Raw genomic sequence first — 15,121 nt, 5'->3', positions numbered from 1 at the left:
ATATGCAACTTACCCAGTCAACGTTTCATACAACATGTAAGTTCCATATAAACTAGAGAAACACATCCCGTACCAGGTCAAAATATCTATCCAGAGTGTTGGCCAACATCTGAACAGTTTTCGCTTTCAAAAGAAAAGCGTTACTACTGCCCATTCTCTATATAAGAGCTGAAGCCACGTCTGTCTGCGCCAAATGGCATAACATTATGTAAGTGGGATCAAGGAAAAATAGTAATGTTAGCAGGAGAAGCAAATACTCATCTATTTTCACGTGTTCAAGTACCTACAAAAATAGGAAAGAAAACAAAAAAGATTAACATCATAATTCGTTTCTTTACAGTGACCACTGTAAAATTTAATTGAATAATAAGGGTTTCAATAAGTTCTTATTTGCAATCAGGGAAAAATTGTTGAGGTACTAGTAATAATAAATGAAAAACCGAAGCAAAATAAATATTGCTGAAGTAATAACTAATGAAAAATAAGAGCAAGAAATACGCCTTTATATTTACATTATGAACAATTACTTATTAAAGAAATCACATTCAGTTATATAACGTTTGTTACTTTTAACATCTTAGTGCATCTAACCTAATTTACTAGGACTGTATAACTTGCAGTGAAACCTTATCGTGCAATTCTTATACTTCGTTCTTATTTCTACAATTTTTACATAGCTTCTATCAGTTTATTAAAACACAATGAAAACATTGACTTGAGAGTAAATACGCAACAGTATCTTCTTTGATTGACCAACAATACCCAATAGTATAATAAAATGACATGATGTGTAATGTGTCAACAGCATGAATACATCTTGGCACTTACATGGCTTGTGGCAGATTCACAGCTAACAGCACCAAAGCACAAAATGGCCACGACTTGCTGGGTGTTGCGCTCATCATGCTTTCTGTAAATGGAATCCATATTTCAATAGCCTGAAACTTATCGTAAGTAAAACTAACATTACGAATTTTACATACTAAGTAACATAACCAGTGCAGTAATGGTCACGTTGTGCTGTAAGCGAAAATATACCTGATATGTATATTTTCTTAATAGCAATTACTAATATGTAGACACCCTGGACAGCTTGACACTAACCAGACTCGGGTGCTCAACCGAGCGAGGTGGCGCAGTGGTTAGCACACTGGACTGGCATTCGGGAGGAAGACGGTTCAAACTCGCGTCTGGCCGTTCTGAGTTACGTTTTCCGTTATTTCCATAAATTTCTTCAGGCAAATGCCGGGATGGTTCCTTTGAAAGGGCACGGCCAACTTCCTTCCACATCCTTCCCTAATCCGATAGGACCGATGAACTCACTGTTTGGTCCCATCCACCAAATTAACCAATCAACGGGTGCTCAGATTTCCCTGAACAACGCAACTTGAAGACAGGTCATGTGAAAGACTGTGATTATGCTTTGTAGCCTCCACAACCTAGTCTAGCAACTTCAAACTCTGTGTTTATGAATGGTTCACTCTCTTTCCTCTGTTATATCGTCCAGTAATTAGTTAGTTTAGAACTGGGTGCTTCAGGCATAAAAGGCAACTGACCCGGAATTTGTTAAATTAAAAGTGTAGAAAGATGGCCAAAAACCTAAACCAAGAAAGTCGGCTATCCGGGCCAAGAGTCGCTAACCGACAACTATAAGTACGAAGTCGAGTTCCATATGTGACGTTACAGTGTCAGTGTGGATGTGCAGATGTAAACTGTAACCATCCTTATTCCTATTAAAGGTAGAAACTATCCTTAGATTTCTTATTTTTTATTTAAGTGTATAGACGTGTATTTAACATCTTATAGCTTGCAGTTTTACTGGTTGTGATCAACCGTAAAGGTTAAGATGCGGATATGTCATTTAAGACGCAACTGTTTAATAAGAAGTTCCCACTGTTTAGAAGTGCTCCGTGTTTTATTTGTTAGTATTAAGGGTCACAACCCTCTCTCCCGGTTACTTTTTAAGATCTGTCAGTGAGGTTTTTTTCATTTTAGTTAATCATCTTTGTCACGGAGGATGTGGACAAATTACTTTCGTTCTAAAGCTCTGCTAAAATAGCGTGATCGGAGTTTCCACAATATGCGCCAAAATTCACTGTCCACTTCGAGAAGGAAGACAACGAGAATATTTACTGCATACAAGGAGGTGCCACCATATAAAATGTCTGTGGTGCAAATCACTAAATATGAAAACACTGAGGTAAACGAAATAAGTGCCAAGGAAAGTATAAAATTCTCTCAGTTGTGGCAAAAGACATACCTTTATATAGCCCTCATCGAGATTCGTACACACCCTGTTATAACTCAACAAAGCAAATTCCGATGTCAGCCGTGGCAGGGTCTACGACGATCTCATGTTTAAGAACAACACAGTTCTAGATTGAACGAATAGCATGCATCGTTATCTTGCAGTGCCAAACAGAAACATGTAAGCGGAAAATGTCTTTGTAAACATATCCGACGGCTTGCTTATATACTCGTTAAATGTATAACTGATGTCGAGAAAAGGGCCACATTACAGATGGTGAACACCACGAAGCGTGGTTACAAAGCGTTAACCGGGTAAGATGAAGCGCACACAGCGAAACGTGACACAATTCCGAGGGGAGTGTGTTTCAAGTACACGCATCAAAGAAGATGTAGGAGGAAAAAAGTTCTCAATATCAGCATTCCATTTATGGTAAATTCAAATTTGGTATTAGAGGAAAGTTCCGCAAGACTACGAAGAATATGAGGATACACTAATGCTGCAAAAAATTCATGATTTTTGTCGCATAGAACTGAGTTTCGAGCATAGCAAAGAAGGTTCAGAAAAGTTACTATAAGAATGATGGTCACTTTAACAATCTGCCTCACTAAACGAGTTTTCATATGTGAAGGACAAAACTAGTTCGAGGAGTGCATTCCATGTTCATGAAAAAATTAAGTTTTAACGTTCAAAGTAGCAATAATTTTTATTTGAACTATAAGTGGCATGACATACATTCCTCGAGGGATAGATCCCGGTGAAATGACAGTGTAGGAGGAGTATCGTGGAGCAAGACTGCCACCCATCATTTGATATTCAATAGACGTCTAGAGCCTGACAGCCCTTTACTTCCAAAGATTCAGTAGTGTAGACTGCAGCAAGCACTGTATCTGTCTTTCTGTAATGAACACAATGGTGCTGCCATCTGACTGGGCGTTTATTGTGCCTTCTGAGGCAATATTACTGGACAAAGCTAATCATACACCAGACCGTAGCGGGAAGTACCTTGGTCTCGTTGTAACATCGCATTTATAAATTAGTAGAGTATTGAACTTTAGTATGAGAAAGAAAAACATCTCCAATTGGTGGCATCGGAATTACGCTACTGTTCAGACCAAAGGCGTTATACGAATGTAATCTGTTATACACTCCATGCACTAGATCTTATTCCTTGATGGGAGAGAGAGTATCTATTACTGTAAAAAGATAGCTTCTGTAAGGATAATTCTTGGGAAGGAAAGACGTGATCTAGCTCAGCCTATTGTGCCGTTAGTTGAATAATATAAGTAGAATTATTCAGAAGAACTGTAGATTGTTTGTATGAAGTATTATAATAATATAGTACATTGGAATATTGTGAAGACACTAATAAAAGCCGGATGTAGGAGACTGATGGTGAGGGACAAGAATTATTTCACTCTTTATGTTATTGACCTTTGGTAAAACATCGCAGTACATCACTACGGAGGGTGAGAAGCCTGGGCGCCGCAGTCGACTCTACGGCACTCGGCCTACGCAAGATTGTAAGACTCCGCAAGGATGTGCAAGTTCCTATACCTGACCCACATTGCACTGACAGCAGGCCACAGACTGATTTACTACTTGTCAATTTTCAGACGAATGTGGACGAATGTATTACACTACTGGCCACTGAAATAGCTACACCAAGAAGAAATGCAGATGATAAACGGGTATTCATCGGACAAATATATTATACTAGAACGGACATGTGATTACATTTTCACGCAATTTGGGTGCATAGATCATAAGAAATCAGTACCCTGAACAACCACCTCTGGCCGTAATAACGGTCTTGATACGCCTGGGCATTGAGTCAAACAGAGATTGGATGACGTGTACAGGCACAACTGCCCATGCAGCTTCAACACGATACCACAGTTCATCAAGAGTAATGACTGGCGCATTGTAACGAGCCAGTTGCTCGGCCACCATTGACCTGATGTTTTCAGTTGGAGAAAGATCTGGAGAATGTGCTGGCCAGAGCAGCAGTCGAACATCTCCTGTATCCAGAAAGGCCCGTACAGGACCTGCAACATGTGGTCGTGCATTATCCTGCTGAAATGTAGGGTTTCGCAGGGATCGAATGAAGGGTAGGGCCACGGGTCGTAACACATCTGAAATGTAACGTCCTCTGTTCAAAGTTCCGTCAATGCGAACAATAGGTGACTGAGACGCATAACCAATGGCACCCCATACCATCACGCCGGGTGATACGACACTATGGCGATGAAGAATACGCGCTTCCGATGCCGCCAAACAAGGATGCGACGATCATGATGCTGTAAACAGAACCTGGATTCACCCGAAAAAAATGACATTTTGCCATTCGTACACTCAGGTTCGTCGTTGAGTACACCATCGTAGGCACTCCTGTCCCTGTGATGCAGCGTCAAGGGTCACCGCAGCCACGGTCTCCGAGCTGATAGTCCATGCTGCTTCAAACGTCGTCTAACTGTTGTCTTGCAAACGTCAAACTACCCCATCTGTTGACTCGGGGATCGAGACGTGGCTACAAGATCCGTTACAGCCATGCGGATAAGATACCTGTCATCTTTACTGCTAGTGATAAGAGGCCGTTGAGATCCAGCACGGCGTTCCGTATCACCCTCCTGAACCCACCCATTCCATGTTCTGCTAACAGTCATTGTATCTCGACCAACGCGAGCAGCAATGTCACGATACGATAAACCGCAATCGCGATAGGCTACAATCCAACCTTTATCAAAGTAGGAAACGTGATCGTACGCATTTCTCCTCTTTACACGAGGTATCACAAGAACGTTTCACCAGGCACCGCCGGGCAACTGCTGTTTGTGTATGAGAAATAGGTTGGAAACTTTCTTCATGTCAGCACGTTGTAGGTGTTGTCACCGGTGCCAACCTCTTGTGAATGCTCTGAAAAGCTAATCATTTGCATATCACAGCATCTTCGTCCTGTCCGTTAAATTTCGCGTCTGTAGCACGTCACCTTCGTGGTGTAGCAATTTCAATGACCAGTAGTGTAGATTCTGACTTAATACATTATTGTAGGTTTTTCTGAAGATAGGTCTCAGTAAAATCGAGGAAATATTATAACGTGAATAGGTAGAGCGCGTTGCAGTTCAAAATAGTACGTGACAGTGCGATCATAGAAAGTGACTGCAGAAAATACTTTCTCGGGCAGCCACGACGGTGAGCGGGAGAAAGAAGAGACAGTGCGGAAGCAAAAGCTTGCAGACTGTGCGAGCAAAATGTTAAAAATTAATTAAGTCGATAGTGCAGGTTGTGAGGAGGAACACGACGCTGAGACGATTGGGACTCAGGTAAGTACTCCAAAGAAGAAGAAGAAGGTGAATTTATACAATGAATATCCTGCTGGAGATGTGGGTAGATGTCTCATCACGCAGCAGCTTTAATGACATTACGGACAACACAAAAAGTAGCAACATTGCTGAAACATGACAAGGTTTATCGCACAGAACTGGACTTCTCCAAGATCCATTGTTCTGTCTATGGCATTTTGTTTTAAAAGATGTCAGAATAAGCAAGTCACCATGAATGGACGGGGCAATACAGTTTCAGAAAAAGCTTCACGCATCAGATTCTTACAAAAAAAATGAAACATCTGAATTAAAGCTGTCAGTCGTTTATTCAGACGAAACGAGGATTTGTAGACGTCACAATTAAAATCTATGTCGTGAAAGTTACAGTAAGTTAGCAGTATTGTCACAAAAAGGCGCCTGTCTGTGTTTAATTGTTGCTCCATGCACGTATTTCCATACAATCGTGTGGGGTTCAGCGCTCCACTTGAAAGACTGCTAGAATTTGAGGCAAAACAAGCGCCGTAATAATTCAAGAAGTTCAGTGGCAAGCTAGTGTTCCGGAGCTTACCACAGTTCACTACTACCAGCTCGATGTCATCATAATGCGCCTGTACTTAACACACAAAGAATAGCATCATACTTCAGGAGTGAAATTAAAAATTAAAATAACTCTTCCTAACTTCGTCAGTGTATGCTTACATACATTAATGTTAACAAAAAGTCTCAGAATGATGAAATGAATGTGATAGGCAAAAAATACGATCTTTAGGGAAAAATATGTGGCGCTGAATAATAAAATTTGTTAGCTAAAAATTAGTCAGAATATGTAATAATTAAAAGTTTTAAGTCTCAACTTGAGCAGAGAAATATTTTGGCCAAAATCCACGTTTTTACGAAAAATTGAAGCCGCAAAATATTAGATTCACAATGCTGAAAATTCGTATACAGCCTCAGTTCCATGTAAAACCATTAAATATGTGAGACCAATAAGCTACCTCTGTCAGTTTTCATTTGGAACGAAAACGTCCTTGTTCATGGTAGATTAAGTATCATTTGCATTTTTAATGGAATGTTCTGATTACAGCACTTGATTACATTCATGAAATAATACAGCTGCATCAAGTTTCGAAACTAAATTGTAAATAATAATGGGTACGAGGAATCTGAAACAGGCAGTTCAGAGATCATGTTCTACTGTTGGTTCCGTTCAAAAAATTCTAGCCGGCAAACGACAGAGTTATTAATTAACATGTTTGTGAGAAAGAGACCATTTAGATACTGCTACCTGTGCATACGGCGGTTGATAGCAGATGTTCTATTTGGCGGTCCACTGTACCCCTACATAAATACAGCCAGAGAGGCCGTGAAAAGAGAAACTTCGCACCGAGCCATCATTCTGTTCGCATCAGTCCAACGCCTGAGTGCGTTGTGCTTCGGATGACATCAGAGTTGAGCAGACTTGAATGCGTTTTCGGTAAAAGTTGGAAGTGATCTCGCGAGGATTGTACACCATCAAAAATCGCTTAGATTTCACGGAAGTATTTGTTTGTGTTCCGCACATAATGTTGACAAAACCGTGTGGCAAATGGCGAGAGTATTTTCCAACTTTACGGCGAGCGATTAACTTTTGGGATTAGAAATCAGGGCGACAGACCATTTTACTTGGAACATCCCACGGAGGTCGCATCTCCTCTGTTAATTTTTTTTCCGATAGAGGAAGTAGTTAGAATACTAAGACTTATATTTTGTATGTGTGAACTTTTGCAAAATACATCAATCAGTTAAAAATCTAAACTTTTTTTTATGGGCATTGGTCCTGATACCGCTGGTTAAATGGCAGGTAGGAACAATTTATTTCAGTGAGAACAAAGAGTAATGTGGACTGGCAGACGAAGTTATCAGTATGTTCTCCATCGCTTTCCGGTTGACCCCAAAATTTCCAAACGGCGGAGGTAGATGTCAAGCACGCACAGATAATTTAAGTGTATTTTCATAATGACATAATGAAGTAACAAATATTTGACTTTTACCGGCCACCCCACAAGTTTAGGTCGTTATCGGCCACTCTCCTCTATTTTCCTTAGGCACAAACACGACGGCATTGCCACCTTGCCGAGGTGTTCCTTTAGCTTGGACAAACTGCTTCTTCGCACGTAACAGTGTTTTCAAACAATGCCATATCCATCGCCGCCGAGTGCAGGCGCGTAGCTCGTCAACGTTAGGACGGAAATTATGTGAACACAATTTAGCTGAACATGTTTTTTTACATAGATCTTTGAGCAAAGTGATGTTGCCATTGGTGTTTTTAACTGTCATATACAGCTGTTGTATCTTTCTAACTGAGTACCTGCATTTCGTCACCAACGACGGGAAATTAGAGAAGTAGATTAGTTATAAATGTTAGACTGACTGATAAATATAAGGAGGCTGCAATAACTGGATGCAAGTGTTATAGAACGCGAAAGCTGTGATAGGTAGGTAGGCGGGAGAATGGCGGTGTTTAGCACCTACCTGCTGTGCGTGGACAGGCGAGACGCCAGCGGCCAGCTCGCGTCTGCGTGTGTCTGAGGTGGACCAGCAGTGGGCACAGCCTCCAGCCGACTCATAGCTGCCGGATGTGACCCATCAGGGTCGGCTCGCCATTGGACGCGACCCACGCCCGTCCGCGCTCCTTTCACTTGTAGCTCCACCACTCACCCGCAATTTGCGACACCTATTAAGCACTTCAGCCCGATCTCGCAGTGGCAACGGGTGTATATGTTTATACTGCGACTGTTTGTGTCCCTGCGTAGGTCGTCTCTCTCTCTCCCCGCAGCTCCCCCCTCTCTCACCGCTCCAATAAGTATCATGATACACAATCATGGTACCTCCATTTGGCACTGCGTCGTTACTGCTATTTGTTTACTTATTGTCTTTTACTGGTCTGGTTGAAAATTCACTACATGAAAAAAGAAATGGAGGTACATTAGTGTTTAATATCTTAAAGTCCCTCCAAAAATGAAATCCTTGGAGACTAATCACTAACTCAGATTGCCGGCCGGGGTGACCGATTGGTTCTAGGCGCTACATCCTGGAACCGCGCGACCGCTACAGTCGCAGGTTCGATTCCTGCCTCTGTCATGGATCTGAGTGATGTCCTTAGGTTAGTTCTAGGGGACTGATGACCTCAGAGGTTAAGTCCCATAGTGCTCCGAGCCATTTGAAGTAACTCGGATTTGATAAATGTCAGGTATCTTGGATTTTAAGTTACGTCTTCTGCCACTGTCTGCTAAAAGCGCATGCACAATTTTCATTACACTTGTAACATTCAGTCGGTCTTGACGTAATAACTTCTTCCGTCCTACTCACAGCGCACTTGGCATCCTGTACTGACGACAAAGACATGGAGATCTTCCTCTGTCGGATGGTTGATGGAAGCAGTCATCTCCTGTATAATTAATACCTCCACCACTTTTCTGGACATACTCAAGCAAAAGACATTAAACTTCTGAATTCTGCTTATTCCGAATAGGAGTCAGTGTTGCTTTGTGTGTGTGTGTGTGTGTGTGTGTGTGTGTGTGTGTGTGTGTGTGTGTGTGTGTGAGAGCGTGTGTGTGTGTGTGTGTGTGTGTGTGTGTGTGTGTGGGTGGGTGGCTGGGTGAGTGGGTGTGTGAGCGTGTGTGCATGTGAGCATGTGTGTGTGTGTGTGTGTGTGTGTGTGTGTGTGTGTGTGTGTCTGTACGTGTTGCTGTTACTTGGCCGAGAAACCAACATTGCATTCTATTAGAACAGATTTTGGCTGTTCCTCTCTGTGTGTGTGTGTGTGTGTGTGTGTGTGTGTGTGTGTGTGTGTTTTTGGGTGGGTGGGTGGGCCGTAACTATCTCACCTCTGTGGTTACTCAAGTAGTTACAACACACACACACACACACACACACACACACACAAACACGCACGCAACACACACACACACACACACACACACACACACACACATACACACACACAAATACACCGAAGAGCGAAATAAACTGTTACACATGCCTAATATCGTGTAGGGCTCCCACGAGGACGCAGAAGTGCCGCCAACACGATGTGGCATGGATTCGAATAATGTCTGAAGTAGTGCTGGAGGGAACTGACAGCAAAATTCCTTCAGGGCCGTCCATAAATCCTTAAGAGTAGGAGAGGGGTGGAGATCTCTTCTAAAAAGCACGGTGCAAGACATCCCAGATAAGCTCAATAATGTTCATGCCTGCGGAGTGTGGTGGCCATTGGAAGCGTTTATATTCAGCAGTGTGATCCTGGAGCCACCCTGTAGCAATTCTGGACGTGTGTGGTGTCGCATTGTCCTGCTGGAATTGCTCGAGTCAGTCGCAATGCACAATGGACATGAATGGGTGCAGGTAATCAGACAGGTACCTTATGTACATGTCAGAGTCGTATCTAGATGTATTTGGAGTATCATATCACTACAGCTGCACACGCCCCATTAAAGAGCCTCCACCAGCTTGAAGAGTCCCCTGCTGAGATGCAGGCTCCATCAATTCATAAGGTGGTCTCCACACTCGTACACGTCCATTTGCCCGATAAAATTTGAAACAAGACTTGACCAACCAGATAACTTATTTCCAGTCATCAACACCCCAATGTCGGTGTTCCCGGGCCCAGACGAGGCGTAAGGATTTGTGTCGTACAGTCATCAACGGTACACGAGATCTATGCTCTGCCGGCTCCTAATTTGTACCATTGGTAAACAATTAATATTTCTTGTACTATCCGACATTTAGAGAGGTCAGCGTGAACCAGATGTCTCTTGACGCCATACTGTCAGCTATTAGTTGTGTCTTTAGGAGCAAATCGTCTGAAGGGGGCGTTGATTTTGTTGTAGTTTCCAAATGATTCAAATTCCTCTAAGCACTATGGGACTTAATATCTGAGGTCATCAGTCCCCTATACTTAGAACTACTTTAACCTAACTAACCTAAGGACATCACACACGTCCATGCCCGAGGCAAGATTCGAACCTGCGACCGTAGCAGCAGCGTGATTCCGGACTAAAGCGCCTACAACCGCTCAACTACAGCGGCCGGCTGTTGTAGTTTTCATCAAAAAAATTTTTGCGCGCATAGCGGTGAGAATTACTGTTATAAGCGCCAACATAATGTTTTATTCATTGTTAAACATAAACGAAATAACCTCAGCTTGCAATCTGTATTCATTGTGGTCCGTTTGTAGGAAACTGACAAAATAAGAAATGACGACTTTGCCTATAATGTGCGGCTACACGTATCCGATGTTCTATCAGTACAATGTCCACCTGCTTAGCTGAGTGGTAACGTGCTTGCCTCCCAAGCAGAGGGCTAGGGTTTGATTCCTGAACGGGTTGAAGTTTCTCTCCTCTCGTAAACCGGGTGTTGTGTTGTCCTCCTCATCATTTCATCCTCGTCACCGGCACGCAAAGACCAATCTGGCGTCGACTGAACTAAGACTTCACTCGGCTGCTGAACGTCCCCGGATGGGACCTCCCAGCCAACATTTTACCGGCACAATATGCGTTCACCGCTATGTCACCAAACACGGATGCGACCATCATGATGCTGTAAACAGAACCTGGATTCATCCGAAAAAATGACGTTTTGCCAACCGTGCACCCAGGTTCGTCGTTGAGTACACCATCGTAGGCGCTCCTGTCTGTGATGCGGCGTGAAGGGTAATTGCAGCTATAATCTCCGAGCTGATAGTCCATGCTGCTTCAGACGTCGTCGAACTGTTCGTGCAGATGGTTGTTGTCTTGCAAATGTCAAACGTCCCCACCTGTTGACTCAGGGATCGAGACGTGGCTACACGATCCGTTACACTCATGCGGATAAGATGCCTGTCATCTCGACTGCTAGTGATACGAGGCCGATGAGATCCAGCACTGTGTTCCGTATTACCCTCCTGAACCCACCCATTCCATATTCTGCTAACAGACATTGGATCTCGACCAACGCAAGCAGAGCTGTCGCGATACGATAAACCGCAATCGCGATAGGCTGCAATCCGACCTTTATCAAAGTCGGAAACGTGATGGTACGCATTTCTCATCCTTACACGAGGCATCACAACAACGTTTCACCAGGCAACGCCGGTCAACTGCTGTTTTTGTATGAAAAATAAGTTGGAAACTTTCCTCATGTCAGCACGTTGTAGGTGTCGCCACCGGCGCCAACCTTGTGTGAATGCTCCGAAAAGCTGATCATTTGCACATCACAGCATCTTCTTCCTGTCTGTTAAATTTCGCGTCTGTAGCACGTCATCTTCGTGGTGTAGCAATTTTAATGGCCAGTCGTGTAGTATGACAGCTGAAAGCCATTTAGAAAGTGGAGCTCAGATGAGTTTCATTGAGCTGTAACAGTATATCTAAATATGGATCATGGATTAAATGAATGCGCCTGCATGTACAATGTGCCTAATCTAGCAATTGCGAAGCACGTGTAAAATAAAATACAAAATGCGAATGAAGATATAAAAATGTTTCGTTGTAGTAAAGGGTTTCCAACGAAATTGACAACTATCAGGACGTTCAATAAGTGATGCAACCTATTTTTTTCTCGGCCGATTTCGGTTGTTAAAATCCGGATATTATTGTGGAACATCGGGAAACATTTCTGCTTCAGCTTCTATAATTTCATGAATTTCTGATAGTTGGAGGCGCTATACGTTGCCTTAAAAATGGCGTCTGTAACGGAGGTGCTTTCTAAGCAGAGAGCTGTCATTGGGTTTCTTTCTGCAGAAAATCACAGCATCGCAGAGTAGGCGCTTGAAGAATGTCTACAGAGAACTGGTATTGAACGAACGCAGGATGGGCCGTTGGGGGAGGCGTCTGTCATCATCCCAACAAGGCCGCGATGTCCGTTCTCCCGTGGGCACGCTGTCGCGCACAGCTCTGATGCCTGAAATGTTGGGGGTTCAATGCAAACGAACTTCTCCATGACATCGCAAGGCCTCAGTCTGCACACCAGAGAAGAGCTCACGACACTTCATTGGTCTGTTCTTCATCAACCACTCTACAGGTCGAATCTCAGACCTTCCGACTTCCAGCTGTTTGGCCAAATGAAGAACGCACTCGGTAGGAAGCATTACGTGGATGATGGCTATATTACTGATGCAGCATGACATTGGCTCCGACATCGACCAGTAAAGGTATACCGTGCGGGCATCCAGGCCCCTGCCCAGGTAGATGCCGTGTTTCTTGACTTCCGCAAGGCGTCTGATACAGTTCCTCACAGTCGTTTAATGAACAAAGTAACAGCATGTGGACTATCAGACCAATTGTGTGATTGGATTGAAGAGTTCCTAGATAACAGAACGCAGCATGTCATTCTCAATGGAGAGAAGTCTTCTGATATAAGAGTGATTTCAGGTGTGCCACAGGAGAGTGTCGTAGGACCGTAGCTATTCACAGTATATATAAATGACCTTCTGGATAACATAGAAAGTTCACTGAGGCTTTTTGCGGATGATTCTGTAATATTTCGGGAGGTTGTAACAATGGAAAATTGTATTGAAATGCAGGAGGATCTGCAACGAATTGACATCTGTTGCAGGGAATGGCAATTGAATCTCAATGCAGACAAGTGTAATGTGCTGCGAATACGTAGAAAGGTCCTTTATCATTAGCTACAATATAGCAAGTCTGCATCTGTAAGTAGTTAATTCCATAAATTATCTGGGAGTAGGCATTAGGAGTGATTTAAAATGGAATGATCATATAAAATTAATCGTCTATATAGCAGATGCCAGACTGAGATTCGTTGGAATAATCCCAAGGAAATGCAGTCCGAAAACAAAGGAAGTAGCTTACAGTACACTTGTGCGTCCACTGCTTCAATACTGCTCACCGTTGTAGCATCCGTACCAGATAGCGTTGATACAAGAGGTAGAGAAGATCCAACTGAGAGCAGCGCGCTTCGTTACAGGATAATTTAGTAATCGCGAAAGTGTTACGGAGATGATAGATAAACTCCAGTGGAAAACTCTGCAAAAGAGACGCACAGTAGTTCGGTGCGTATTTTGTTGAAGTTTCGAGAACATACCTTCACTGAGGAGTCAAATGGTTCAAATGGCTCTGAGCACTATGCGACTTAACGTCTGAGGTCATCAGTCGCCTAGAACTTAGAACTAATTAAACCTAACTAACCTAAGGACATCACAAACATCCATGCCCGAGGTAGGATTCGAACCTGCGACCGTAGCGGTCGCTCGGTTCCAGACTGTAGCGCCCAGAACCACACGGCCACACCGGCCGGCCACCGAGGAGTCAAGCAGTATATTGCTCCCTCCTACGTATATCTCGCGAAGAGACCATGAGGATAAAATCAGATACATTATAGCCCACACAGAGCCATACCGACAATCTTTCTTTCCACAAGCAATACGAGACTGGAATAGAAGGGAGAACCAATACAGGTACTCAAGGTACCCTCCGCTACACACCGTCAGGTGGCTTGCGGAGTATGGATATAAATGTAGATGTAAATGTATAGGTGGTTTAAGGCCGTCATACTGAACGGAGATTTTGTTGGAAAATAGGGATTTGTAGCCATAAGAGTGGAGAATAATGTGATGTCTTGAAATTCTGAACAAAACCAACCTGCTTTCTCGAGAAAATGTATTTCATTACTTATTAAGCGTCCCTCGCGAATTCGTTAGCATAATCTTACATCTTACAACATTATGTTCAGCTGAAACATGTTAGACGCAAGAAAACTTGTTTTCGACATTCCTCAGAACGAAACGAATTGCGCCGAAATTTCAATACTGTAGAAGCTACGGCAGGCAAAAGGGATTGGGGGGGGGGGGGGGGGAGAGGGTAAAGGAGTCCCCCTAAGAAACGTCGTCAGATCCAGGCGTACCCAAGTATCCCGTGAGTTGACAATGAACCCATGCAAGAAATCCTGTGGTCGAGTGGTTCTAGGCACTTCAGTCCAGAACCGGGCTGCTGCTACGGTAGCAGGTTCGAATCCTGCCTCGGGCATGGATGTGTGTGATGTCCTTAGGTTAGTTAGGTTTAAGTAATTCTACGTCTAGAGGACAGATGACCTCACCCAGCTGGAGCGACATGTTGATCGCTCGACCGTGCGGAATCGTACAGCTGCATCACATACCTTGAGTCAGGATAGGTTTCTCCAAGACAGATACCTGCTCTGACAGTGGGACGAAGTCTGGTGCACCCACCTTTGCCAGCCTGATAGCCATCGTTGTCGCTGCCCTTGACACGACATAGGAGAGAGGCACAAGAAAAGTATTGTGTTAGTCGGCAGCACAAGACACAGGAACTGTGGTGTGAGTGTCGGGTGGGGAACGTTTAAAGGCAAGATTCTAATATTTTTCTCGTATAACTCGAAATCTAAGGGTTTTAGCGAAACTGTTTCTCAGCCAAAATTTGAACTAAATTAGGTTTCCTACAAAACAGTCCTATTAATTTTTTTTCCTCTAGGGCGAATAGTTTCCACGTTGCAGGGAATGGAAAGAACGGATATTATTAAAAATAATGTTTTAATAATATAAAATAATAGTTTACTGTCA

General features: G+C 43.3%; 1 protein-coding gene across 1 annotated transcript in view; it reads right to left on the bottom strand.

Annotated features, from left to right (window-relative positions):
* Positions 1-8,253, bottom strand: part of LOC126269352 (glutamate-gated chloride channel-like) — a 128,132-nt gene extending 119,879 nt beyond the window's left edge. Inside the window, exons 1-2 of the mRNA XM_049973988.1 lie at positions 8,083-8,253; positions 829-910 (exon numbers count right to left, since the gene is read on the bottom strand). Coding sequence (XP_049829945.1) covers positions 829-905 — 77 coding nt within the window. The 5' untranslated portion in view covers positions 906-910; positions 8,083-8,253. The remainder of the gene's footprint in view (positions 1-828; positions 911-8,082) is intronic.
* Between the last annotated feature and the right edge of the window lie 6,868 nt (positions 8,254-15,121).

Source organism: Schistocerca gregaria, chromosome 1 (assembly GCF_023897955.1).
Source record: "Schistocerca gregaria isolate iqSchGreg1 chromosome 1, iqSchGreg1.2, whole genome shotgun sequence".
NCBI classification, from domain to species: domain Eukaryota; kingdom Metazoa; phylum Arthropoda; class Insecta; order Orthoptera; family Acrididae; genus Schistocerca; species Schistocerca gregaria.
This window is presented reverse-complemented; position numbering and strand designations above follow the sequence as displayed.